General features: G+C 39.3%; 1 protein-coding gene and 1 long non-coding RNA gene across 3 annotated transcripts; one reads left to right on the forward strand and one right to left on the reverse strand.

Moving 5' to 3' along the window:
• Positions 1–27,530, forward strand: LOC132116919 (probable helicase senataxin). 2 transcript variants are annotated; one of them, XM_059525812.1, is made up of 26 exons: positions 1–192; positions 3,235–3,438; positions 4,620–4,827; positions 9,387–9,496; positions 9,578–9,797; positions 10,384–10,494; positions 10,568–10,742; positions 11,549–11,642; positions 11,749–15,036; positions 17,800–17,896; positions 18,039–18,212; positions 18,290–18,513; positions 20,650–20,802; positions 20,928–21,084; positions 21,162–21,263; positions 21,340–21,452; positions 21,537–21,608; positions 21,694–21,843; positions 22,083–22,190; positions 23,366–23,541; positions 23,653–23,745; positions 24,732–24,824; positions 24,918–25,079; positions 25,767–25,862; positions 25,946–26,033; positions 26,129–27,530. In XM_059525812.1, exons 2-26 carry the CDS (start codon positions 3,244–3,246, stop codon positions 26,627–26,629), a joined length of 6,960 nt encoding a protein of 2,319 aa, XP_059381795.1. In that variant the 5' UTR covers positions 1–192; positions 3,235–3,243; the 3' UTR covers positions 26,630–27,530. The 2 variants fall into 2 exon arrangements, with proteins under 2 accessions (XP_059381795.1, XP_059381796.1); XM_059525813.1 differs by lacking the exon at positions 23,653–23,745 and having other exon boundaries at positions 2–192.
• Positions 7,615–9,229, reverse strand: LOC132116920 (uncharacterized). Its single transcript, XR_009425717.1, has 2 exons — positions 8,912–9,229; positions 7,615–7,813 (listed from the first exon to the last, which is right to left on the reverse strand). It is a non-coding gene; the product is annotated as an uncharacterized LOC132116920 (long non-coding RNA).
• Positions 27,531–27,955: the final 425 nt, after the last annotated feature.

Genomic DNA, 27,955 nt, shown 5'->3' on the forward strand with positions numbered 1-27,955 from the left:
CGCCCCCGTCATGACGTCACCAGCACCGCGACTCGGCGGCAGGCGTGTTTTCAGAGGAGAGCAGAATCGAGCGAAAGAGACTATGTAGAGCACACTGTTGAGTGGGCTTAAGGTATTTACAATCGTGTCAGTGTGAATTTGAGATGAAACAGCACTGAAAGACTCAAAGTGTCCTCCGTTGGAGCTTCGCGGGTAACTCGTTTGTTGTTCTTTGGTTGCGTTTTAATGTATTTCTCATGTTTACATTTGACTTCTAGTGGTGTGCAAACGAGGTTTCCTCTTCCCCTGCAGGGACCCCAGTGTAAACTTTATAGCTTCGTGAGGCCTCGAGTTAAGAAGTTAATGTTGTGTTTTGCATGTGTTAATGTGACGACTTTTTGTTTTTAGTGGAAATTTGGCATTTTTCTGACACTTATACTTTCTTGATAGTGTGGACAATATAAATATGTGTGTAAATTAAATGATATTATTGTTAATGTTGGTCAGTGAGTGCATGTTGGCTCTCTTTTGTTGACTCTGGGATGCTTTATTTTGTGTTCATTAGAACCGAGATCACCCACTGTGCTGTACCTGATAAGTTTCGTTTCTTCTGTTCATGATTCAAGTGTTAAGGCAACCAAAGGATTTCCATAGCCACCTATCTGACAATAAGAAATACAGTTTCTCATCATTAAAAAAAAAAAACTAGAGGTTATGTTCGTGTAGAAAACAATATGTACTTGCAGCTGAATGCTATGATATTTTATACACCCTTGTTATGCTGTATGCATAATATAATCTTTGTACAAATATACAATGGGGCTGCAGAACAGGCATCTCCTTGACCTTGGTTTGTATACTTATCAGATACAGATTTCCACTGTGTGGGAACACCTTTGTCTCCTCTTCTGGCTGTATTAAGCACACACACACATTACTGTGAACTCACACCTGGGGAAGTTGGCAGCCATTTGTTGCGGCACACGAGGAGCAATTTGGGGGTTGGTTTCTTGCTCAAGAGCAGCTCAGTCATGGTACTGAGTGTAAGAGAGCACCATTCATTCACTTCTGTTTTGTTTAAAGCCCTATGTAAATAAATGTGACTTCACTCACATATACATTTCCTTCCGCTACCGAGACTTGAACCCGTGACCTTTGGGTTACAAGACCTTGCTAAGCTGCAACCTTTGGATTACAAAACCCAATCTAATCATTGGGCTGCCCTTATGGTTACTGTACTTGGATTCATTTAAAATATTTTTATGCTCTGATTTATTAGTTTACTCTCTTCGTTTACTTTCTTTCTCTTCTCTCTTTTTCATTATTATATATGTATGTATTACATGCAAAGACTCCCTATCAGTCAAAAGTTTGGGATCAGTAAGACTTTTTTTTTATTTTTATTTTTTAAAGAAGTCACTTCTGCTCATCAAGGCTGCTTTTATGATCAAAAAATTCAGGAAAAAATATTGCATACAGTGGAGAGGCTGGTACATATCTAATGTGTTTACATCGTTTTCTCAGTTCTGGTGTCAAATCCGGTTGTCTCGGTTGTCATAGTGCTACCAAAATGTCCATAAAATTATACTATAGAAACTAGAGGTCGACCGATAGTGGATTTTGCTGATACCGATAGTTAGATTGGACCACACTGGGCGATACTATTAATTAACCGATTAAAATTGAATAACCGTTTTTAAAATGGATACTGAAGAAAAACTAAAATAGTGCTTTATTTAATAATAATAATAATAAAAGCAGTACTGAACCATACTAGTAGTAGAAGTAATAATAGTAGTTAATTTTCATAAATCTTAATATAACAAATGGACTCTTGTTTTAAAATGTTACCATTTCATTTCAACAGTCATGCTTAAAGATGCACATCTTTAAATGTATACAAAAAGGCTATAGTATTAAAATTATACCAGCACAATGCATTTTCTCCAACCCTCTACTGACACCTTGGCAATTGAATTGCCATTGGCTAGTAAATTTTTGTTTACTCGCCAGACTGAACATTTTAACTGGACTGGTGGTGGTGCTTTTTTGGTCATTCAGTGTTTCTGTAAAACAAATATTAATAAGATGATAATGATACGAATTCTACTACTATCTACTAATAACTACACTGGCCAGTAAAATCGGAGAATTTATTAGCCATTGGCTGATATTAGACATCATTTAGTCGCCCAGAGTGAAGATTTAGTCGCATATGCGAGTCATTTACTCGAAATGTAGAGGATCTCACACTTTAACTGCTTCTCTTCTTAAACACTTAATGATTATCTAATCAAAATAAAAGGGCAGCACTGAGTCTAGGAGAACTCACCGGTATCAGACACACTTCAAACACGTCGCATTCAACTCGAGCAGCGGTTTAAACATTTTATTTAATCACCAAATGGACACAAGTTTACTTCAAGAATGAACAATGAGCTTTTGAAGTTTGAAATTCAGTATTTAAAAAATGGAGCAATCGGATAGCGCAATCTATATTATAGCTCTATAAATGAAGCATACAGACTTTATTGGAGCCACAGAAAGATGCACCTTTTGATAAAAATGCTCAATATAAAATTCATTATGTACTCTCACACTGTGTAATGAAAACAGACCCTTCTCAGCAGCTCTAGCAACAGACGCAACCCGGAAAACTATCGGCATGGATTTTTGCTGATAACCGATAATACCAGCAATCAACTATCGGTGCCGATTAATCTGCCAAACGGTTACATCGGTCGACCTATAATAGAAACAGTATATTTAAGGTGAATATTGAGGTTGCAGTAATTCTGTATTGTTTAGGAACAACCATTCTTAAGCCTGGAAAACACCAAGCTCTTAAAGAGATAGTTCACCCTGAAAATTAATTGTCATTAACTCACGCTCAACTGTTCCAAACCTGTATGAGTGTTTCTTTTATGGAGGCTAAAGAGGATATTTTGAAGAATCATGGGTATCCACACTGTGGAAGTCAATGGCTAATAGCTACTGTTTGCTTACCAAAACTCTTCATAATATCATCTTTTGCGTTCTCCGGAAGAAAGAAACTCCTACAAGTTTGGACTTGATGGTGAGTAAATGATCGGTTTGGGTGAAGTGTCCCTTTAATTCACTGTTATTTCTGAAATCTATTGTATTTTTGTACTCCACAAGCTGAAAAGATGCTTGAAAGCCTTTTGGAGAATGAGGAGAGAAGTTTTAGGGACGGGGAGAGGCTTTAAGGACGTGTCCGTATCTGTGTGTGCGCAGGTGATTGTGATGGAGAAGTGTCTGTGGTGCACCTCCTCCCTGGAAGTGGAGGGTGATGCAGCGATAGTCACCATGATGCGTCGCTACAGCTCAGGACGTCTGTCTGAGAGAGAGATGGACTCTCTGAATGAAGACCTCGGTTGCTGTCTGGAGTGTGTGGTGGAGTACCATCGAGCCAGAGACAAGGTCCCTCATCTGCACAAGGTACACAAACACTCTGAGCAAAAGTGTCTGTCCTTACAAAAAGCAGCCTAAATTCATACTACATACTGTATGTAGAAAATTTTTATTAATCAAAATATGATTTAAGTATAATCACTGGGAATATAGCCATTTGTGTATCAAGTTAAAGTACTATTGTTATTTTAGAAAGCTTTTTAACACTTGCACTCTCTATTTATTTTCTAACTGCATTTTTTCTTTAATAAAAATAAATATAAAAAGGTCCCTAACACTAGCTTTCCCTGTTCTTTTTTTGTTCTATCTACTATTCTAAAGAAATAAAACACAAATGACTGTTGATCTCAGAATGTTGTTGTTGTTATTGGACTATCGGACTTTTCTTGTTGAAGACAACAAATTAGATATTATTGCAGATGCAGAACATCTTGAACATCTTGCTTGCAATTTACACTTACATTTATTAAGCAATGATTTTTTTCCCAGTTGTTCTCCTCCTTTATCTTACCAGTGCTCCCTAATTCTTCTGTCACGATCACCTCACTAATTTTCTATCTTGTTCCCTTTGTAAGGATGGCAGACTGTCATCTAGTCTGTAAAAACCTTTAAAATTGTATCGCAAAGTGATTTATTCAGTGTATTCTGTGCTTCTTTTTTTATCTAAAGAATGTTGAAGGGCATGTGAACCAAAGGAGTAACTGAGGTAGTGACTGCAAAGAGATTTCAAAACAATAGGCTTAATACATTTGCTGAGTTTGTATATGGTTTAAGACTAAAACCTGGGTCTCATACACTAAATGGCTGAGGATCACACACTTCCAAGTTGTCCAGATCACAACAAACTTGCACAGAAATGCATGCCATATGTGGTTAATCTGAAATGCTTAAGTGTATGCTGCAGAAGGTTAAAAGTGCATTTAACAATAGCTATGGAAGTAAGCGAAATAACTTTGATTCGGCTTATGCATTTTCTGAAGAACAGAAGACCTTTTTTCACCAGGTTTCTTCTCTGCACGTCTCTCTCTAGCTTACTTCCTAATGAAGTTGTCTAATTAAACTGGCATTGTTTAAAAAGTTTTCTTTGCTTTTTGGCTAATTGCTTTTGATCTTGTCATTTGTATTGGATAAAATCATCTGCTAAATGTGTAAATGTTGTGTACTTTGAGCTTGCATGTGTCCAGACACTAATTATTGCTTTCTTGCAGCGTTTGTGGGAAATAGAGAAGGCTCGACTTGTGCGTTTGTTGGGAACCATTCTGGACAAGGAACTGGAGGAGGACGATATCTTTATTATTGAAGACGATCGCATGGAGCCGGTGACGAAAATCTTGCCTGCAGAATTTCACGACCGTCTCCGTTCTCCTCTGTTTGAAGTTCTGAAGTATCCGTACTTACTTTGCTACCGTGATCTGTGTAAGTCACGTCCTTCCATTTGGTGTAGTGGGTGGTTAAAAATCAGAAAACTAGAAGGTTATTGATTGATTGAAATATTTTCATCTATCTCATAGAAGACACTTTTAGAAGTGAATTAGGAGATCTTTAAAAACAAACCAAAAGCAAAATCCCACTATTAAAGAAGAATCAAGAGAGCTACTAAATAGTTGTGAGAAGCAAGGTGAGTTTTAGAATTTGAGAATTACATAAATATTGAAATTGGAAAAGTTGCTGCTTAAGTTTTTATAATAGCAATTTGCATATACTCCAGAATGTTATGAAGAGTGATCAGATGAATTTCATAGTCCTTCTTTGCCATGAAAATTAACTTAATCCCAAAAAAACCTTTCCACTGCATTTCATTGCTGTCATTAAAGGACCTGCTGAGATCATTTCAGTAATCGTCTTGTTAACTCAGGTGAGAATGTTGACGAGCACAAGGCTGGAGATCATTATGTCAGGCTGATTGGGTTAGAATGGCAGACTTGACATGTTAAAAGGAGGGTGATGCTTTAAATCATTGTTCTTTCATTGTTAACCATGGTGACCTGCAAAGAAACGCATGCAGCCATCATTGCGTTGCATAAAAATGGCTTCACAGGCAAGGATATTGTGGCTACTAAGATCGGACCTAAATCAACAATTTATAGGATCATCAAGAACTTCAAGGAAAGAGGTTCAATTCTTGTAAAGAAGGCTTCAGGGTGTCCAAGAAAGTCCAGCAAGCGCCAGGATCGTCTCCTAAAGAGGATTCAGCTGCGGGATCGGAGTGCCACCAGTGCAGAGCTTGCTCAGGAATGACAGCCGGCAGGTGTGAGCGCATCTGCACGCACAGTGAGGACAAGACTTTTGGAAGATGGCCTGGTGTCAAGAAGGGCAGCAAAGAAGCCACTTCTCTCCAAAAAAAAACATCAGGGACAGATTGATCTTCTGCAGAAAGTATAGTGAATGGACTGCTGAGGACTGGGGCAAAGTCATATTCTACGATGAAGCCCCTTTCCGATTGTTTGGGGCATCTGGAAAAAGGCTTGTCCAGAGAAAAAAAGGTGAGCGCTACCATCAGTCCTGTGTCATGCCAACAGTAAAGCATCCTGACACCATTCATGTGTGGGGTTGCTTCTCATCCAAGGGAGTGGGCTCACTCACAATTCTGCCCAAAAACACAGCCATGAATAAAGAATGGTACCAAAACACCCTCCAACAGCAACTTCTTCCAACAATCCAACAACAGTTTGGTAAAGAACAATTCATTTTCCAGCACGATGGAGCACCGTGCCGTAAGGCAAAAGTGATAACTAAGTGGCTCGGGGACCAGAATGTTGAAATTTTGGGTCCATGGCCTGGAAACTCCCCAGATCTTAATCCCATTGAGAACTTGTGGTCAATCCTCAAGAGGCGGGTGGACAAACAAAAACCCACTAATTCTGACAAACTCCAAGAAGTGATTATGAAAGAATGGGTTGCTATCAGTCAGGATTTGGCCCAGAAGTTGATTGAGAGCATGCCCAGTCGAATTGCAGAGGTCCTGAAAAAGAAGGGCCAACACTGCAAATACTGACTCTTTGCATAAATGTCATGTAATTGTCGATAAAAGCCTTTGAAACGTATGAAGTGCTTGTAATTATATTTCAGTACATGTAGTGTATTTTCGTCTGCCATGGATCTGAGGAATCACACTGTCTCAGGGTTCTGTTTCCAGAAGAAAGATTTTATTCTCAAGAGAAAATAAAACCGAGAAAGCTCTGCAGAACAGTCTGTCGAGTCTGTGTCGGTTCTCTATTTTATACAGTGCTTCTGAAGGCGTGCCCATGTTCAATACATTTCATACATATGATTCTGTTTATCCATTCTTCTACCTTTTATGGCGGTCTCTCCAGCTTGCTTTTACGATGTAGCATTTATTTTAAGTGAAACGAGGAGGCCTAATCATATATTTTGTCTTATGTCAAAATAGTGTGTCTAACTTTACTATATGCTGTATTTTGGTAATGTCTGCACCAAGGAGGTCTGATCATATATTGTGTCTAATGTCCAAATAGAGTGTGCAGCTGCACCATATACTATACCCCTGCACTCTCTGCACATTCCTTTCTCACGCAGGCCTCTACACACAGTCAAATGCATGATTATAACAGTAGAATAATTTGATACATAAATGGCTAGTCACATTGATTAGGCCTGATTAGTTTACATATTGACCAATAAAAATCTTCCACATACATCACAGAAACAACTGAAACAAAGATCTAAAAGTAGTTTAGCAGCAAACTTTTTGAAAATTAATATTTATGTAATTCTCAAAACTTTTGGCCACGACTGTATAAAAGCCTGAGCTAAATGCTGATTGGACAGTGCCAGATAATGTTTTATAAAGTATGAGAATGTAAGCTTGGAAAGAGCCCAATTCAGATGGTCAGCTGGCATCTTGGCTTTGTTGTTTAGTCCATTTTCCATATTCGTTTTCCTCTGTTCTATTCCTAGTCCTATTGGGAATAAAGGTGCCAAAGAGCTAGCCATGTGGTTCCACATTATTAAATGTTGATTATGGAGTAAATTATCACTCAAGGAAAATTGTTGTGTGTTTTATGGTGTCTCCTTTATCTATACACCTTTTACCTATTTATTAATTATTCTCAGGTAGGTAAGGAAAGTCGACCCTGGACAAAACTATAAGCATTTCAAAAATACTTACAACTTGCTCAGCAGACTTCCCTGTGGTCAGTTCTTACTTATGGCTCTTAAATTACTACTCTTGCAGACCATAACTTGTCAATAGTAAAATACAAGTTTTATTAAAGTTAACAAAAGTTATATCAAAGTACAATAGTAAAGTTACAAAATCAAGGTATAATCAGCTGGTATCAGGCGTCGAGGGATACTGCGCTTGTTCAGTATCCGTCCGTCGAGTCTCTCTCTCAGTCTTTTATACACAGACGTCGAACGCTGGTTCTTCTGATGTCATCACCTGGAGTGCTGCCACCTCCTCTGCATTGCTTTAGCCCTTTTCCTCTTAACCGTCTGTGAAATACACCTTAAGTACTATATTGTCCATTTGTCATAAAAACTATTTCTAATACATAAGTGTTTCTACTCTAAATCAGTCACTACATACATTTCATGCAAGTAAGCAGTTTTCTTAATGTTAGTTAAGTTACACAATACATTTTCCATATAGCATTAATCACAGGGTTACATCTTTGTACTTAGTAAAAAGCATTATTACTACTTAGGTTACAGTATATCTGTTTATAGCAAATTAAGCATTAATCAAGACAGTACAATTACAAAATCATCATCTCCATTAACACCCACTGCTTTGCAATTTTGCTGGCTGATTTCATCCTAACGTCTTCAAGCTAAAGTACTGTTCAACATGTTTTTAAAACTTATTATATTTTGCAATAATCATATACACAGTGCCATCATGCATTAGTAAGCTGGTATGAAACACATCCATATAGTTTTCAACCCAAACTCGAGCATTCTTTCTTTCCCTTGTTTTTTTTTTTTTTTTCCATTTCCAGATACATTAGTATCAGGTGACCAAATCTTTGTGCTCTGCTTGACAATGCTAAGATACTGTCCAAATCTTGCTCTCAACAATCATCTGTTCGTAATTTCATGTACACAGGCCCCAATCAGACGCCCCCAGGGGTCCTCACTCAGAAACGTGCGGCTCTTCCCCTCTCTCCGACATCCTCTTCAGAAGCCAAGAGAGGGGATCTGGCATTCCAGGCATACCTTTTGGTGTGGGAGCCGCTTGTTTGATCCTTAGCACCTTGGGGCGTGAAGGCAGGCTGCGTCGGAGTTAAATCCTCTTCCTCCAGGAATTCCACAAATTCCTCTGCCTATAATAAAAAGCAGTTCATCAAGTTTGACCACTCTTATAACTTCAGCTGTAAATTTATTATGCAAGCAGTGCACAAGAATCTAATCCCCTGATCTCCAAACTGTACCGGTCCTTACGTTCAAAAAGATTTGTCCTTCGAGTCTCTCTCTCAGTCTTTTATACACAGACGTCGAACGCTGGTTCTTCTGATGTCATCACCTGGAGTGCTGCCACCTCCTCTGCCGAGGCTTTCAGTTGTTTACTTCGCATTGCTTTAGCCCTTTTCCTCTTCTTTTTCCTCTTAACCGTCTGTGAAATACACCTTAAGTACTATATTGTCCATTTGTCATAAAAACTATTTCTAATACATAAGTGTTTCTACTCTAACTCAGTCACTACATACATTTCATGCAAGTAAGCAGTTTTCTTAATGTTAGTTAAGTTACACAATACATTTTCCATATAGCATTAATCACAGGGTTACATCTTTGTACTTAAGCAAAATCATTATTACTACTTAGGTTACAGTATATCTGTTTATAACAAATAAAGCATTAATCAAGACAGTAAAATTACAAAATCATCATCTCCATTAACGTGGTATAAATGATCAACGGTAGAAATACACAGCAATCAGACACAACCAAAGCTTACTATAACATAAGCGTGATTTTAGTGCTTTTCTACAAATTATTTTCTTTCTCTGCAGGTGATTTGGTGGTAAAGGCCTTGTGTAAGTTGCAGGATATGAAGCAGTCTTTGACTGTGTTTGAGAAGTATCAAGGAATATATCTGTTTCTCGTTCATCCCAACGAGCAGGTAATTCAGTCAAAAAAGCCATATCGTGTTAGGCTGCTCCTCTTTTGGTAATTTTGTTCTTACTCCACCTTTCTACTCCAGGTGCGCCGCTGGGCAATCGATACAGCAAAGACCATGAAGAGTGTGGATAGGGACTCCTATTATGACCTTCAAGAGATTTTCTCCTGCATGTTTAATGTCATCGAACCTGGAATATCTTTGGACTTTCCAGATGTGGATCAAGAGTCTTATTCAAGGGGAACCATAAAAACGCTCCCCTCTCACCTCTATGACTCGCAAAACAAGAAGAACTGCTGGCTAGGTGTGATTATTAGTTTCTCCAAATCCTTTTTATGATGCCCTTTCCTTTTGTAACTTGTACAGTTTGAGATATTTTGGTTTCTCGCTCTTGCTAGACAGCAGTCATTCCTGATGTTAGGTTTCTGTTCCTCTGCTCTTGACAAAGATTTCAACGTGCAATTAACTCTTTTCCTCCAGTAATTTTTCTGACACTCCAAAGTTTGCACTGTCCTTAATGGGTTTGACATTTTATTTGCAATTTATTATTTTGATGCGTAATAGCACCCCTACCAGTGGAAAAAAACTAACAAAAAATCTTTGGATTGCCATAAAATTCAGTCAGTGTCAGGGAAAGGAGTTAATCTAGAAACTGGATCTTTGAAAGAAATGAATGGGATTAAAATTCAGGGGGATTGATGGATTGCTCTAGTCTATCTACTGCAAAATAAGTGTTACACAGTGCATGTTAATCTGGAAACTTTTGCTGTATTGCACTTAAATAGAATGTGGGTTCTGTTTGACTTGGAATCAGCAAATAGTTCTCATTGTTCATCCCTTGATGAGTGTGATGTCACCTTTTTTAAATTAATCTATTTTGTGCCCTACAGGTATCTGTATGTTACTTACGCAGCTCAGTGCGGAGGCAATGGACTCTCTGTTCATGGGACAGTTTAACATCCCGCTTTGCATACTCCGCACAATGGATGGGTTGAAAAATGGTACGTCATCATGAACTTTTCATGATTTGATGAGATAACAATAGATTAAAAGTGGTCCACTTGTGTTTTTCAGAGGATAACCCAGCTTCGGACCCATTCTGGCCAGCCCTCCACTGTTTTATGGTAATTTTGGACCGACTTGGTTCTAAGATCTGGGGTCAGGTTGACCCTAATACAGCATTCCAGACAATCACCGGAGCTGCCAGCTATGTTGCGGAAATTAGAAACATCCGGCAAAAGACCATGGGGTAAGAAAATCTTGAATTTATTGAAAAGATTTGATGCCATGCTGAATTGTAGCCATTGCATAGGAAAATTGCAGTAATTCAACAATGCAGTACACTCATTGCAATGATTCTCATTATGGATCTGCCTTAAACGTGAATAGTCAACAAAAGCCAGTCACTACTTGGTTTCAAATGCAGTGAGGTGCTTCGTTATTCTGCTATTATAGTTGTATATTTAACTGTGTGTGCTCATGTGATGAGCTGCCATTAAGAGAAAACATGGTGATCTTGTGCCGACGTGATAAACTGAGGTCTCTTTTGTGCTGTTATCATGTGAGAACATATAGGTTGGGGCAAAAAGTGGACAAACAGTAGTAGCATATAGGCCTATGCAGTGTATTGCATTAAAACTCCAAGACATTGGGAGGGATTCTTCACAGGGATGGCAGAATCCATGACAGCTGCAAATGTAAACGCATAATAAAAATGTTTTCACTATTCCCAGAGATCCTTTAATTTAAAAAAAAAGAATTGAAATGTAATGATTCCATTTCATATACATTGCTCCTGGATGTTAAAGATTACATCTATAATAGCACTTTAACAGTGAAGATCAGCACATAGTATAAAAAACAGTTCTCTTTAATTTCTGATTCCGTGAACCTGGCCATTATTTGACAAGGAAAATGGTTCAAGTGGTGCCATTTGGACCATAAATGGCTGCTGTGAAATGCCATGCTTGGCGGAACTTTTGTTGGCAGAAAGTGCTTGGTAATGTAGGGTTTTCTGAGAAGTTATTTAATCAGTTACATTTTTTTAATGCACAGCGGTATGTTTAAAGTGGAACCTGAATATGATGACAATATGGTGACCTGCAGTCAGATGGTGTACAACTGTTATGCATCAGAAAAACCAAACCATGTAAGGCTTCTGTTTTGACACTGCATTCTCTTCATGCAACAAACATTTCCTGCACTCTTTATTGGAAAAAAGCTGAATACTATTTTTCCTTTTGTTCTTCATGTAGGCATCTGGTTTGTCGTCCAACAGTGGGGTTTCAAGCAACTATATGATCTATGAGGATATGCAGTCCCTGGTCACTGTGCTTGATTCTGAAATGGGCCAGAGCATGCGTGTATACGGAAGCACTTTTCTGTGGTTCATTCCTTTTGTTCGATCCATAATGGAACTTTCAGAGCTCAATGCTTCCTATATTAGTGAAGTCATCCACTATCTTTGTGATAAGATACGAGAAAATCGGCACATGCTAACCGGACAGACGATTGTGTACGATAAAGTGTCTGAGTTATTCACTCGTATCCTTATTCAAATTGTTGAGCTACACTCTACTGAAGGACGAATGGGTATACTTTCTCGCTGTGCCCACAAGTGGGTGGGGGAGATTGTCTTGTGCATCATCCAATCAGATGAAACACTTGGACCACCAGACAGGATGGGTGGGATTCACGGAGTCAGTTCAACCTCATACAACCTTGGGATAGTTCGAAAACTGCCTGCATCTGGAGGAGGCATTGGTGCTATAATCGCTGACTGCGTGACACTGATTCGACGGCTACTGAAAGACGGGAAAAGGAGATCTGTTCCAAGCGCGACCCACTTTTTGAGTTTGCTGAACAATCAGTTGCGTGGAGTTACAAAGAAACGATGGGATTTAACACGTTCTGAATCTGATGAGCTTCAGAAGTGTTTGTTAAGAGTTGTCCGTTCAATGCCAGAAAGATCTGCTTCTTCACTCTCTGTTGTTCCACCACCATGTGGACCATCAGTGGAGGCAGCTACAAACACTGTTATTTCCAGAAATTCCGTGCCAACCCTAAATCAGCAACAACATGAGCACCAAGAGGCAGGTCCAAGCAGAACAGGAGATGAATCCGGTTTTATCAAAAAGGAGTCAATTTGGAATTATAGAAATTGGAACTTGGATGAGGATTTGTGCAGCGGTCTTGAGGTTATCATAAAGGCTAAGAAGGAAACCCTTGACCCAGTGTCAATTTCACAGCTGAGTCCAGTTGTTCAGTTGGAACACGTTAAACCAGATTTAAACCAGTCCTTAAAATCAGCTAAAGAGGCATGTGGTTTTGGTGCTGCTGAGGAGGAGGAGGATGAGGAGGATGACGATGAACCCCTTGATATCAAACTGGTTCGTCTGACAAAATCAATCCACAATGTTGAATCTAGCGACTATGAAGATAACCGTAATTCTGGTGAAAAAATTGGTAACAGGTTCATGGGTGCTTCAAAGGAAAATGTGGAGTCTAGTACCATTGTTATCTCTGATGATGATTCTGATAATGATGAAAGGCCAAATGACATCCTGAGTTCTCCAAAAGTTTGTGTCCTGTCAGAGAGCCCCGGTCGTGATTATGATGATCTCAGTGAATCACAGGTCTTTGAGTTTGAGACCCAGCAATATGTGGCATCTTCCTGGGATGGTTCTGGTTTTGATGCATCAGACTTGAGGAAGAAGCCCAAATCAGACCAACTACTCAAACCACAGGTGGATGAAACTCCTCGTGAAGCATCTCCATCAAGTTCAGAGACCGAACTTATTCCAGATGAAGACATTGAGAGGGCTTGTCAGCAAGCAGAAGATAAGATCAGAGAACAGCAGCAGCCACAAGAGTCAGCGGATTCATTTGCATCTTCACTGTCCAAAGCATCCAGTACTGCAGAGAGCTGGGATAAATTTGCCAAACCTGTTAAAAGCACAAAAACAACTCCATCTGAAAAGAAACAGCCTAAAAAGCCATTGATAATTGATGCCCTTGCTCAAAAAAGCAGACGCCACTCCTGGAAACGCAGCTCAACATCTCAGGATGTAGAGGAACCATCCTCTTCAACTACTCTATGCTCATCTTCCTCTTCATCCTGCAGCTCTGTTTCCTCTCCTTATTTTTCTGCCCTCAGTTCAAGTAATACCCCTGCGATTGTTCCCCCAAAGAAGGTGCGTAAGGTTGCTGAGCCAGAATCCACAGCAGAGCGTTTGGGATTAAAAAAGAAGGAGAGGAAAGCATCTGAACTTTCTCAGCGCTCGCTGGATGGTGTTGCTAAACTGAGGTGCCATGGTCAGAACGTGCAGGTAGAACCACAACAGAAGAAAAGGCGAGTGCGTCGAGCCAATAAGTCTTCTCCACAGAATCATATTGTAAAAAGCAACAAGAAACTTCTGGGATCACAAGATATTCAGTTTTTCAGGCTAAGTCGTGAGAAGCAGGCAAATCAGAGGCCAGCAACAGGAGTCATCACAACATTAGCTCCCAAACCAGCAGATATCAATCAGCCAGGTGAAATGTACTTACCGAAACCTACAGTTGCAAGCAGTGAGGCTGGTGATATCTTTCCTTGTCCTCAGCCAGATTCCAACCTTCAGCGGGATAATGAAAATGCTGCATCAGGAACCAATTCTGCAGGAGATGGGGCTGGAAATAATAAGTGTGTAGTACCTGAGTACTTCCAAGCCAGTGAGACTGCTGATGCCAACATGGAAAAAGAAAAACCTGCTCAGGAGGATGATGAAGAATGGATGTTCCTCACTCAGATGGAACCCACCGACATGGAACTGTGCTCTCAAATGGAGCAGTTTGAGGAAGAAAATGGTGAAGAACTCTTTCTTACCCAGAGAGATCCTATAGACATGGACATTGATACAGATAGTGAGTCAGATGCCCCAGGGCCAACCTTGACACCTAAACCTATTCAGACTCCTATTGGTGGAAATGATGATCATTTGTTTGTGAAGCCTGGCATGTCACCTGTATCTCAGAAAAAGGCAAAACCTTCTACCACAAAAATATACACCCCCAGCTCCCGCAGTGCCTCGCTTGTCCTTGAAATGGAAAAAGAAGCCAAGCCTCCTCCTGCTGCGAATGTTGCCAAAGCAAAGATTCCCCGACTGCCCCCAGCAGTGCCACCTCCAAAAACATTTCAACCTCTCCATCCTCCACAACTCCCAATGCAACTTCCTTCACGACACGCTCCATATGCTCCTGAGTTGGCCACTAGTTTTAAAAGAAGCTCCAACTCAGAGCCACCATCTTACAAGGTATACCAAAGACCCGAGGCTCCAGTTAACAATCCAGTACCCACAATGGATCAAAGCCAGACGTTTGACCTTTCAATCTTGACCCAAGCAATCCTTAAATGGGAATATAGGATGCTTGACAATTACAAATCATTTGGGAGTCCACATGATCTGTGCCAACTACCGCTGAAGAAAGTGCCAGTTCAGTTTTCTAGCTACTTGGAGTACTTCAACACCTTGTACCCACTGCTGCTAATTAATGCATTTGAAGAGGTGGGACTACATCTTATATCTGTAATTCCTAAATACTTGGATGTTATTAGGACTAAATCTTTACAGTTAAAGGGTTAGTTTTTCACCCAAAAATATAAATTCTGTCATTAAATTACTCACCTGCATGTTGTTCCAAACTAGTAAGACATTTGTTCATCTTCAGGACACAGATTGATATTTTTGATGAAATCCAAGAGCTTGTTCTATTATTAAGGGCTACTGGAAAGGAATACATATTGCCTTACAAGATGTATTTGAATGTGTGATACCCTATAACAGTAAAGTGTTATTTTTTGGATACATACTCCAGGAATGTTTAAAAAGAGATACATTTCTAATAAATATATTATTGGTAGCCGTAAAAAAAAAAAAAGAGTTTTACAAAAAAAAAAATGTATCACAGGAGAGTCCTACCCTACGGAAGTTCTAAGCGGCCATGCTTTATAATTTTTTTCCTTTTTGTTTTCTCATTATAACGACTTAATTTTCTCGTTATCTCGACATAACGAAAGTCGTTTTCTCGTTATAACGACTTAACTTTCTCTAATAAGTTACAAAACTGCTCCAGCAGGTGGCACTATAGACCTGAGTATAACTGATGGGGTGTTGTACACTGTCCACTTTACTGTATGCGGACCTTCCTCGTGATCACTATAATTTGTGCAGTCTTGTTCATTACTGACATTTAATTAATTCATAAATGTTAAATGCTTTAATCAACATGATTATTTTGTTTATTAAGTTCTTGCTAGATGCTTGAGTTTCACCAATGCGTTCTGGGTCATAAAATAACTGCTTATCAAAACCAAGGTTGATGTCACTGTATTCTGTTTGCACCTATATCTTTATTTGTGCTTCTTTTAGGCACGTGATTAGGTAGTTAATAAGCGGAAATGTTCTGTGTATCTACAGTAGGACAGGATTTAACGATGTAGGCTATTTGTGATGTGCTTTTTTACCTTATTATTAATCTTTATTGTTAACCATATTGATGAGAAATGTGATGTATATGTAAAATGCATAGGCTAATTTAATTCAGTTTTGTTCTATAATGTTGTAATCGTTTATTTTCTGCACATACACACACTGCACATGAACGATCTTTTCAAACAGAAGCTTGTAACGCACATGATATCTGCCACCGCATATAATGACTATATAAAATTACAAATTATATATAATTTTATTTCAAATAAATGGAAAATTAAAAGTGAGTTTAATCCAAGCAGCTCAAGATCTTAGAATAGTTCTGCATCCTTCTGAAGGCACACTGTGTTCGCGGTGTTGCCATTTAAACATGTTAATTACAAAAACAAAACGTTTGGTGTACTATCTCTGGAAAAATCAACAGTGATTGTTCAGCCTTTATTTATGTACAGTATTGTAGACGTTATTACCTAGACTAAGCAAAATTAGCTGAAATATATGCTACAGTAAGAGCGCCTGCATGGTTGTCCATCAGATGCCTGTCAAAGTTGAGTTTGTTACTATAGCAACAGTAAAACTGTCATGTCATTATAACGAGAAAACAAACTTTCGTTATGTCGAGATAACGAGAAAAATAAGTCGTTATAACGAGAAAACAAAAAGGAAAAAAAATTATAATGCATGGCCGCTTAGAACTTCCGTACTACCCTAAATGCATGGATGGAAATCACATTGGAGTAAATAACAGCATTTGTAAATCATAAAATAGAACAATTTGTTTTGTACTGGGAAAAATGGATCAAATATGCAATATCTCATAGACCTGATTTAATTTCTTTTATCAAAATTCGGATGTAAAGAATGATCACTCCTTACGTGTGCATTTTTTTTCCTGCCGCCCCCCCCCCTTTTGTATATTTTGATGTATTTATCCCCCTACCCCACCTTTTTTTTCTTCTTTTTTTACACCTCAATATGTACACCGCATATGCATTGGGTACATGTTTGTGTATATATGGGCACATTTAGAGATGTACATATATGCTAATGTTAGTATAGACATAGGTGTGCTTATGTATGAATGTATTTGGAGGTGTAATGTGCATTTAACGTAAGTGTAACATTGTTTAAAACAAAACAAAAAAAGAAATCCAAGAGCTTTTCTGACGCTACATAGACAGCAACAAAAACTGACATGTTCAAGGCCAAGAAAAGTAGTAAGGACATTGTTAAAATAGTCCATGTGGCATAAGTGGTTCAACCTTAATTTTTATAAAGAATATAAGAATACATTTATGTGCCCAAAGAAAACAAAAATAATGGCTTTATTCAACATTTTCTTTCTCTTCTGTGTCTTTGATGTGCATTCACGAGAGTACCACGACCAATGCTTGTGTGTTCTACATCAGAATGCTGGCTTCTGCATCAGCAGCACCACACGCATGTATTGTGATACTCCCGTGAACGCACATTTAAGACTGACATAAAAGACATTATTTTCTTTTTTTCTTTGTGTACAAACTATTCTGGCAGCTTCATAAAATTCATATTGAACCACTGATTTTAAATATGTTCTTATGACCTTTCTGGGCCTCGAACATGTCTTTTGAAGAGTCAGAAAGCTCTCGAATTTCTTCAAAAATTTTAATATGTGTTCTGAAGATAAAGGAATGTCTTGCAGGTTTGGAACGACATGAGATTGATTAATTAAAGATAGAATTTAAATTTCCGGGTGAACTATTCCTTTAATTTGTTTTTTTGTCCTGATTCTACTACAAGGATAATAATTGGTCATTTAATACCAGTGTTAAGGTTAACCAATTACTTTTTGTACAGATGGCGAGTGAATGGCTTAAAGAGGGCAGAGTCAAGCTTAACCTAACATTCCAGGGTATAGAATACAGCAATCGCACAGCTAGTGCCAGCTTCACAGGTAAGTCCAGCCATGTTTGCCAGTTTACCTTCTGATGTTCAGTAAAGTTTATTCTGATACAGTTAAAATCTTTAATTGTTACAGTCGGGGAGCATCCGTTTTAACCATTTCATTAAGTTTTACTTTTTTTTTTTTTTTGTAGCAAAAATTTCTCAGGAAACTGATATGAAACAGCTGTACCCAAAAGAAGATGACCTGGTGCTACTTTGGTTGCCTGACAACACTGGGTCATATGCCCACGATGAACCAAATTTCCATGAAACGCATCCTCATTTTGGTTATGTGTCTCGGTCCAGTGTGTCCAACAGAAGTTCAGGTGTGTGACTTGTGCGGTCATTTAATAAGGTTTGTGTATGTTTATGTCCACAGTCTCATTACTCTTTCCCTCCTCAGGTTCCAGGCCAATTCTCAACTTGACGATTCAGACACGTAGTAATATATCTTCAGGGAATTCCCAACCTGTGCTCTGTGAAGTTATTGGATCATTGATCAGCATATTCCGGGAGTTCCGTGCACTGTGTTTGCTGCGGAATGGACCAATGTTGCGACCTCTTCTTGCTCCACATGCATCTTTTTTCATGCACACTGTGGATAGCCCACCGGACCTGGATTTACCAGTGAGTTTGGGTTTATCTGAAGCAGTGGTTCCTAATCTTGGTCCAAGGGACTTTACAGCATTGCACATTTTGTATGTCTCCTTTTTTAATACTCCTGAATTAAATCATTACTACTTGAGCAGAGATTTCCAGGAAACAAAGCTGACAGTTAAGGGGTGCGAACCAAATGTGCAGTGCATAGCCATAAGCATTTTTTCCATATTCCCATACAATCCTAGACAACTATTTTTGTGCATGTGTAAGTCCAATAAGTGAAACTGATTTTGATCCCACGTTATAATTTTGCCCCTTTCTTTCCTGTACTCTCTTTACCTTTTTTCCTTCCTTCCTTGCTCCCTCCCTTGCTTCCTTGCTTGCTTTCTTCCTTCCTTCCTTCCTTCCTTGCTCCCTCCCTTGCTTCCTTCCTTCCTTCCTTGCTCCCTCCCTTGCTTCCTTCCTCCCTCCCTTGCTTGCTTCCTTCCTTGCTCCCTCCCTCCCTTGCTTCCTTCCTCCCTTGCTTCCTTCCTTCATTCCTTGCTCCCTCCCTTGCTTCCTTGCTTTCTTCCTTCCTTCCTTCCTTCCTTGCTCCCTCCCTTACTTCCTTGCTCCCTTCCTTCCTCCCTTGCTTCATTGCTTTCTTCCTTCCTTCCTTCCTTCCTTGCTTTCTTCCTTCCTTCCTTCCTTCCTTGCTCCCTCCCTTGCTTCCTTCCTTCCTTCCTTCCTTGCTCAATCCATCCCTTGCTTCCTTCCTTCCTTCCTTGCGTCCTTCCTTCCTTCCTTCCTTGCTCCCTCCCTTGCTTCCTTCCTTCCTTGCTCCCCCCCTTGCTTCCTTCCTTCCTTCCTCCCTTGCTTCCTTCCTTCATTCCTTGCTCCCTCCCTTCCTTGCTTCCTTCCTCCCTTGCTTCCTTCCTTCATTCCTTGCTCCCTCCCTTGCTTCCTTGCTTTCTTCCTTCCTTCCTTCCTTCCTTGCTCCCTCCCTTACTTCCTTGCTCCCTTCCTTCCTCCCTTGCTTCCTTGCTTTCTTCCTTCCTTCCTTCCTTCCTTGCTCCCTCCCTTGCTTCCTTGCTTTCTTCCTTCCTTCCTTCCTTCCTTCCTTGCTCCCTTCCTTCCTTCCTTGCTCCCTCCCTTACTTCCTTGCTCCCTTCCTTCCTCCCTTGCTTCCTTGCTTTCTTCCTTCCTTCCTTCCTTCCTTGCTCCCTCCCTTGCTTCCTTGCTTCCTTCCTTCCTCCCTTGCTTCATTGCTTTCTTCCTTCCTTCCTTCCTTCCTTGCTCCCTCCCTTGCTTCCTTCCTTCCTTCCTTCCTTGCTCAATCCATCCCTTGCTTCCTTCCTTCATTCATTGCTCCCTCCCTTGCTTCCTTGCTTTCTTCCTTCCTTCCTTCCTTCCTTCCTTGCTTCCTCCCTTACTTCCTTGCTCCCTTCCTTCCTCCCTTGCTTCCTTCCTCCCTTGCTTCCTTCCTTCATTCCTTGCTCCCTCCCTTGCTTCCTTGCTTTCTTCCTTCCTTCCTTCCTTCCTTCCTTCCTTGCTCCCTCCCTTACTTCCTTGCTCCCTTCCTTCCTCCCTTGCTTCCTTGCTTTCTTCCTTCCTTCCTTCCTTCCTTGCTCCCTCCCTTGCTTCCTTGCTTCCTTCCTTCCTCCCTTGCTTCATTGCTTTCTTCCTTCCTTCCTTCCTTCCTTGCTCCCTCCCTTGCTTCCTTCCTTCCTTCCTTCCTTGCTCAATCCATCCCTTGCTTCCTTCCTTCCTTCCTTGTTCCTCCCTTGCTTCCTTGCGTCCTTCCTTCCTTCCTTCCTTGCTCCCCCCCTTGCTTCCTTCCTTCCTTGCTCCCCCCCCTTGCTTCCTTCCTTCCTTCCTCCCTTGCTTCCTTCCTTCATTCCTTGCTCCCTCCCTTCCTTCCTTGCTTTCTTCCTTCCTTCCTTGCTCCCTCCCTTGCTTCCTTCTTTCCTTTCTCCCTCCCTTGCTTCCTTCCTTCCTTGCTCCCTCCCTTGCTTCCTTCCTTCCTTGCTCCCTCCCTTGCTTCCTCCCTTGCTTCCTTCCTTCCTTGCTCCCTCCCTTGCTTCCTTTCTTCCTTCCTTCCTTGCTCCCTCCCTTTGTTGCTTTCTTTTTTCATTGCTTGCTTTCTTCCTTGCCTTCTTTCTTTTTTCTGTCCTTGCATTCCAGGAGTTCAACAGGGACCAAGCAAGAGCAATAGCTTGTGGTCTTGCCATGGTAAAGAGAACAGCGAAGACCCCAAAATTTCTCCTTATTCATGGTCCTCCAGGAACCGGGAAGAGTAAAACAATTGGTGGCCTGTTGTACAAACTACTATCTTCGGTATTTGTCTTGTTTTAGTTTTTTAGTCCGAATGTAACTTTATTCCTGCCTACTGTGAATGCTCTCAAGGACACCTTTATCTGCAACTGCAGCTGGGTTTATTTTGTGTGTGGTTATTTGGTCAGGGTATTAACAGTGCTGCTCCTTCGGGGAACATTCATGCCAAGTCTCGACGGACACGAGTTCTTCTCTGTGCTCCCTCTAATGCTGCCATTGACAGTCTGATGAAGAAAGTCATTTTGATATTTAAAGAGAAATGCCGAAACATCAACGCACCTCAAGGTTGTGAGCTTGTGTAAGCATGCATGCATGCCATATACTGTCACATTAAAGCATGCCTGACAACACTTTTTGTACAGGTAACTGCGGGGATATAAACCTGGTACGATTGGGAAGTGAAAGAACCATCTCGAAGTCATTAAAACCTTTCAGCCTCGACCACCAGACTAAAGCTAGAGCACGTGAGAGAGAAATTCATGCATTTACAGTTCACGAGTTAATGCATGTGATGTTAATGTATAAGGTGTTTGTGTGTAGAGCGAGCTCAGCAAACTGCAGAAGCTGACATACACAAGCGGAAGGAGCAACTGGAACAAATGATTGAAAATCTCTCCCAGCGATGTGCAAAAGTCAATAAGGATTCTTTCGAGGTAATGCATCTACTCACACAAGTTTCTAAAAGACAGAATATTGATATCATTGATTTAGTGCTTTGTCAATGTGTTGGTTGACAGTTCAAGACGTTGATGGAGGAGAAGATGCAGCGCCTGAAAGAGAGAGAAGGACTGGGTCGGCAGATTAAAGAGGTAAACGATCACATTTGTTCACATTTGTGTTTCATAATACTTGTAAAACTCCCACAAACAAACATACTTCTCTTCTCTTTCTTAGTGTCGCATCAGGCGTCAGGAGAGTCAAGCTGTTGTACTGCAAAACGCTCATGTGATCTGCTGCACGCTCAGCACCAGTGGAAGTATTGTCCTCGAGAATGCCTTCCGTCGCCTCGGACATGAACCATTCAGCTGCGTCATCATTGATGAGGTCCCAAAATCTCTTATTGTTTGTAATTCTGTGAAATGTGTTTTTATTTGGTTGAATACAAAAAAAGTATAATTACAATTGCACTTCTCATTTTTCAATGAATTGAATTTCTTATTACTGCTAGTGCAAAATCTAACACGATGAAAGCAAATTGTTTATATTATCATATTATAAATGCACTAATACTCCTCTAACAACCATATTTAAAAGCCTCTTTGTTTGTCTCTGCACTTTTGTAGGCTAGTCAGTCTAAAGAATGTGAGACTCTGATCCCCATGCTGTACCGAAGTCCTGCTGTAATCCTCGTCGGTGATCCCAACCAGCTTCCACCAACAGTTGTCTCTCAGGTAACCCAGCATATTCGTCAATGAGTATTTGTATTACAAGCATGTAAATTTAAACACAGAAATGGTTAAGATTTTCTGTGTATTTTTAGATTTGTGTTGTCCATTTTGGTCCAAAAATAGCAAAACCTATGACTTTATTCAGCATTGTCTTCTCTTCCGTGTCTGTTGTGAGAGAGAGTTCAAAACAAAGCAGTTTGTGATATCTGGTTATGAACGAATCATTCGATGTAACCGGATCTTTTTGAAACAGTTCACCAAATCGAACTGAATCGTTTTAAACGGTTCACGTCTCTAATACGCATTAATCCACAAATGACTTAAGCTGTTGACTTTTTTAATGTGGCTGACACTCCCTCTGAGTTAAAACAAACCAATATCCCGGAGTAATTCATTTACTCAAACAGTACACTGACTGAACTGCTGTGAAGAGAGAACTGAAGATGAACGCCGAGCCAGATAACGAACAAAACATTGACTCGTTCATGAGTCAAAATGATTCATTCGTGAACCGGATATCACAAACTGCTTTGTTTTGAACTCTCTCACACAACAGACACGGAAGAGAAGACAATGCTGAATAAAGTCGTAGTTTTTGCTATTTTTGGACCAAAATATATTTTCGATGCTTCAAAAAATTCTAACTGACCCTCTGATGTCACATGGACTACTTTGATGATGTTTTTCTTACCTTTCTGGACATGGACAGTAGACCGTACACACAGCTTCAATGGAGGGACTGAGAGCTCTCGGACTAAATCTAAAATATCTTAAACTGTGTTCCCAAGATTAACGGCGGTCTTACGGGTTTGGAACAACATGAGGGTGTTATTAATGACATAATTTAGATTTTTGGGTGAACTATCCCTTTAATCTAGTATTTGGTAATAATAATATAGCATAATGAGGGATTTATAAGACCCTTTTAATAATAAAATAAAAAAAAGATTATATATATATATAATCTTTTTTTTATTTTATATATATATATATTTATATATATATAAATGTGTGTGTATATATATAAATGTGTGTGTATGTGTATGTATATATATATATATATATATATATAAATTTGCATTTTTTTAGAACAGCATAAGGGTTAAATATAAGTGACAGAAAAAAATTTATCATTCATTTTGTGCATGATTTGAATTACATTTTTTGTGTTTTAACAGAAAGCGAAGGAGTTTGGCTTCGACCAGTCTCTTATGGCAAGGTTATGCAAAAGTCTTTATCTGTCAAACCCGCAACTCTCTCCAATCGTCCTGCTTGGCGTGCAGTACCGCATGCACCCAGACATCTGTGAATTCCCCTCCAAGTACATCTACAACAGCGCTCTCAAGGATGACTGGTACGCACCCAGCTGCTTGTTTGTTTGGAACATTTACACTTGTGGCATGAGTAGAGAGGGAGAGAGAAGACCGTGTCCTGCAGTCAGACTCCTCATGTTTATGATGTGTAGGCAGGGGCAGTGCAGGCAGTATGATCAGGAGCAGACGACTATGACTGAGTCGGAATTGAGACTCCTCAGGTCACTGAGAGGACCGTGCGTGTGGTGAGTGCTCAACATAGCGAGCTGCTTACTGCAAACTAAACCATGGTCTGCAGATCTCAAGAAACATGTTCCACTGACACTGATTGACTCCCACTTTGCTGTGAAGGTCTATTACTACCGAGAATAAAATGAAAATGCGACACAAATCACAGATGAAAGCTGTATTCAACAAGCCATGGATAAAAGACTTCAGTTATTCGTGTGCTTTATGAAATGTAACGTGTGCTACAGGAAAGATTGAAACAAATCCTGCAGACTCGCAGGGCATCCCTCGCACTTTTGATGCAGTTTCAGTCACAATCCAACTGTGATATTGTTATGCAACCTCTAAAGTCGTTGGCAGAACCCAGCTTTAGATGATTCCAGATTTAGATGATTTTTTAGTTGATGGTATATATGGCAATAGTAGAGGTGTACTTTTTTGGTGTTATAAAAAAAAAAAAATACTTGTATCTTGAAATAACATCAATTTTCACAAGAACTTTTGTTTTAACTTAAGTTTAATTTTAAGTACTAAAATAATTAGTGCTTTAAAATGTATATAAAAATTAAATCAACTAAAAAATTTTCAATTATAAACATCAAATGTTTTAACAAAATATAAAATGGCATATAAATGATACTAAACTAACACTGGTCAGTTGAAAAGATGAAACAAATATTGTCTCTTGGTGTGACTAGGCCTTCAAATTTAACACTGTATTTTGTGAAATGGCTTCATGCTAATGCTGCTTGTTTTTTTGTTGTTGTTGTTTTTATGTTTTGTCTGTGACTTCTGTGTTAATACACTCTTGTTCTAACAGTCACAAAAGCACAATTTAACTGTGCAAAAAATGTATATATTTGTCTATATATATATATATATATATATATATATATATAAGTATTCATCTGCATTAGAAGGTGTGGCAAAAAAAATACAAATTGGCACCCACGGTCATCAAGTATAAATATGCACTTCTGATTTGTATCCTGTTGTCCCTCAGTGAGACCGCTCAGAAGCGCTGTTCCCTCAGCTGGCCCTTCAAGCCCTACAAAGTGTTCGACGTGACGGATGGGATAGAGAAGAAGGAGAGAGAGTAAGAAATGGAGGAATGTGGGTGGGATGGTGGGCTTAACTTTTTTTTACTAGTGTCTGAACAGTTGATTTATTGTGTTTCTCGACTGGTCAGTTCATTTTCCAATCACAAAGAAGTCAAGCTGGTCTTGCTGCTGTTGAAGCTGCTGGGTGAGAAGCAGTCAGTGCGAGTGGGCGTCATCACACCCTACAACGCCCAGAAACAACGCATACTGGAAGCCATCAGGGGTTCAGGCATCGACAACAAGCATCTTCAGTGAGTGCTCCGTGTGCAACTTTACTTAAGATGTTTTTCATAATCTTTCATCAAAATGAGACTTCTAAAAAAAACTTTATTGCAGATTGCCATAAGAAATAATAGTTAGAATTGAACTTTTGTGTCTATGGTTCTATTTTTGAACTGAATTTCTTAAATGATCTGATAACTACCTGTCGAACATCAAGAATAATTTATTTTTTTTTTTTTTAGAAGTCCTTATGAAATATATATATATATATATATATATATATATATATATATATATATATATATATATATATATATATACATTTTAAAATAACTGTTTTTGTAACTTATTCCTTTCACGCAATTTGTCAGCTGCCATTAATCTGGTCTTCAGTGTCACAACTGCTTTTTTATAAAAATATGAAATTCAGTACTAACACAAAATATTGACATTTTATTATCTTTGCAAAGTTTAAAGTAATAACTATTATTGATAAATGTTAAATGATAAATTAGAATGATTTTGAAGGATGAAGTGATGCACAATATTATTGTTTTACTGTATTTTTCATCAAATAAATGCAACCTTGGTGAACATTTAGAGTTCTTTAGAAAGAAAAAAATCATTATACAATCATAATATTCCAAACCTTTTTGACCAGTAGTGTGTGTAAACGTTATGTATGTACAGTTAAATAACATGTAATTGTGTTTTAGGGTTGAAGTCAATACAGTAGATGGCTTTCAGGGCAGAGAAATGGACTGCATCATTGTGTCTTGTGTGAGAGCCAGCAGTGAAACGGGCTCCATTGGGTAAGTGTACACAGCATATATATCAATCATCTAGAATGTTCAAGTTTCTGGTTCATATATTACATTGCTTCATACTTTTTAAGGTTTGTTGGAAATCGGCAGAGAATGAATGTAACCATCACCAGAGCCAAATTTAGTCTCTTTATTCTGGGACATTTACGCACACTCGGGGTAACATACACATTTATACATTTGTTTGTCTCGACCCAACTTTATAGGTGCTGTTGTGTATTTCTAAGCGCTTTTTTAATGATGCATTTCTGCAGGAACAAAGTGATTGGGGAGCATTGATTGGGGACGCTAGGATACGTAAAACGATCATCAAAACTATGCAAAAAGAATTTGAAAGAGATGTCAGGCAGATTCTTAAAACAGAACGAGAGCCACTGACCCGCAGTCTGTCTTATCCCCCAATCGGGATACCGAGCCCTGTGACCTCACCTGTTACACATGCACCTGTGGAAACAGACCCCGCCCCTGCGCCCCACCTTCAACATGACACGAGCAGTGCGCCAATGCCACGGCTAATACCCTTGGAATGCCCTAATAACCCACGGATGAGTGACAGGCCCACAGACCCACGTTTTGCAGAACGCCGGCCAATGAGAGAACAGGGACCGGACAGAGATGGGCGGGGCTTACCAGAGTCCCGCCGTTCTACAAACAGGGCCAATTCGTATGAAGCCGACTCTAGAATTACGGGCCAGTCTTCCAGATACTCTTCAAGACACAGCAGCTCTTCACCATCAAGACGACACAGGAGATAAATGAATTATCCCTGTTTTTATGTCATTAAAGCTTCACAGCAGTGCATTAAGGGAGAAATTTTTCTTTGTGTCCTCTTCTCCATGTTTTGAGAACCCACCATGTACATGGGTCGTCGTTAAATGTCTATTTCGCAGGCATTGGCTTTACAATTAGCTTGACAAATTAGTTTGATGGCAGTGCTTACTGCTTACCTAATCTCTTTCTAAGCGCATTTTGCTGCTAAATGAACATTTAAAGAACTTTTTTATGCATGAAGAGGGATGTTTTGTTCCGCACAACAGGTTTTGGGTTTTTGGACCTTGTGCTCATCTCCAAAAAACAATATATTGACTCAAAAACTGCACTTTCTAAAGCAGTTGGACTTGCTCAGAAATAACCATTTTTTTGGTGTTTGAGTCTGTATAGTTTGTCACTTATTTGAATGTAACACTGATTTAAAGAGTTTCGCAGGGAAGGATTTGGTGTGCATGAATGCATTGCCGTTTGTGTTTCTCTGGTTGTTTTATGCTGATTTTTAACATTCTGGATTTCTGGAAACATACTGGATTATTTTTGACTGAGCCGACTGTTAGAATTGTTTTTTCAGGTAACTTTGATTATAGTCACTATTAGTCTGGAGGAGGTGTTGAAGAAGGCCAGAAACAGAACCAAAGTTATTGCTTAACATTTTCATTTCAAGTATAAATTGTCATGTTGTGTTTGATATGTGAATGAGTTAAGTTTGTACAGTTGAAGTATACAAGCTGGAGACTGAGAGATCGACCCACTATTGTGGCTTTTTCCCTTGAGTTTTATCTTTTGGTGCGACCAGTTTTACAAAAGTGTATGAAGATGACTTTATTTTGTACAGATGCACTTTTTGTAGACCGGAAATTAAAAAGTTCCTTTTTTTTTTTTTTTACTTTTCGGATTGTTTTTTTTTTTTCTATAATGAGAATCAGTGCACAAATTGATTTTGCAGGTGAGCCTCTATTATTCTTGTGATGTGAGTGGATCCACTAAATCATATCATGGTAGTCTGTTTTTACCCTCATTTAAAATCTATACAAATACTTGAAATTGGTGAATACTATGGCACATGGATGTTAATCAATCAGTACCATTGCATATTTTGACCCACAACTGCGTCACCATCTGTACCATGGTACCACCACCCTTAAGGTTTGTTGTATTTTTAAACAATCAATTCTGATAATCTTTCCTTAAAATACATAGGGATCAACACCTCATCTCAATCTTTTAATATTTATTTGTAATGAGTGCAATAAGCCCCTCAAGACAATGGTTTTATTGTATTGGTGTAAAGTGTCTTCTAAAATCTGTCT

The sequence above is a fragment of the Carassius carassius genome, chromosome 36 (genome assembly GCF_963082965.1).
Source record: "Carassius carassius chromosome 36, fCarCar2.1, whole genome shotgun sequence".
Taxonomy (NCBI): domain Eukaryota; kingdom Metazoa; phylum Chordata; class Actinopteri; order Cypriniformes; family Cyprinidae; genus Carassius; species Carassius carassius.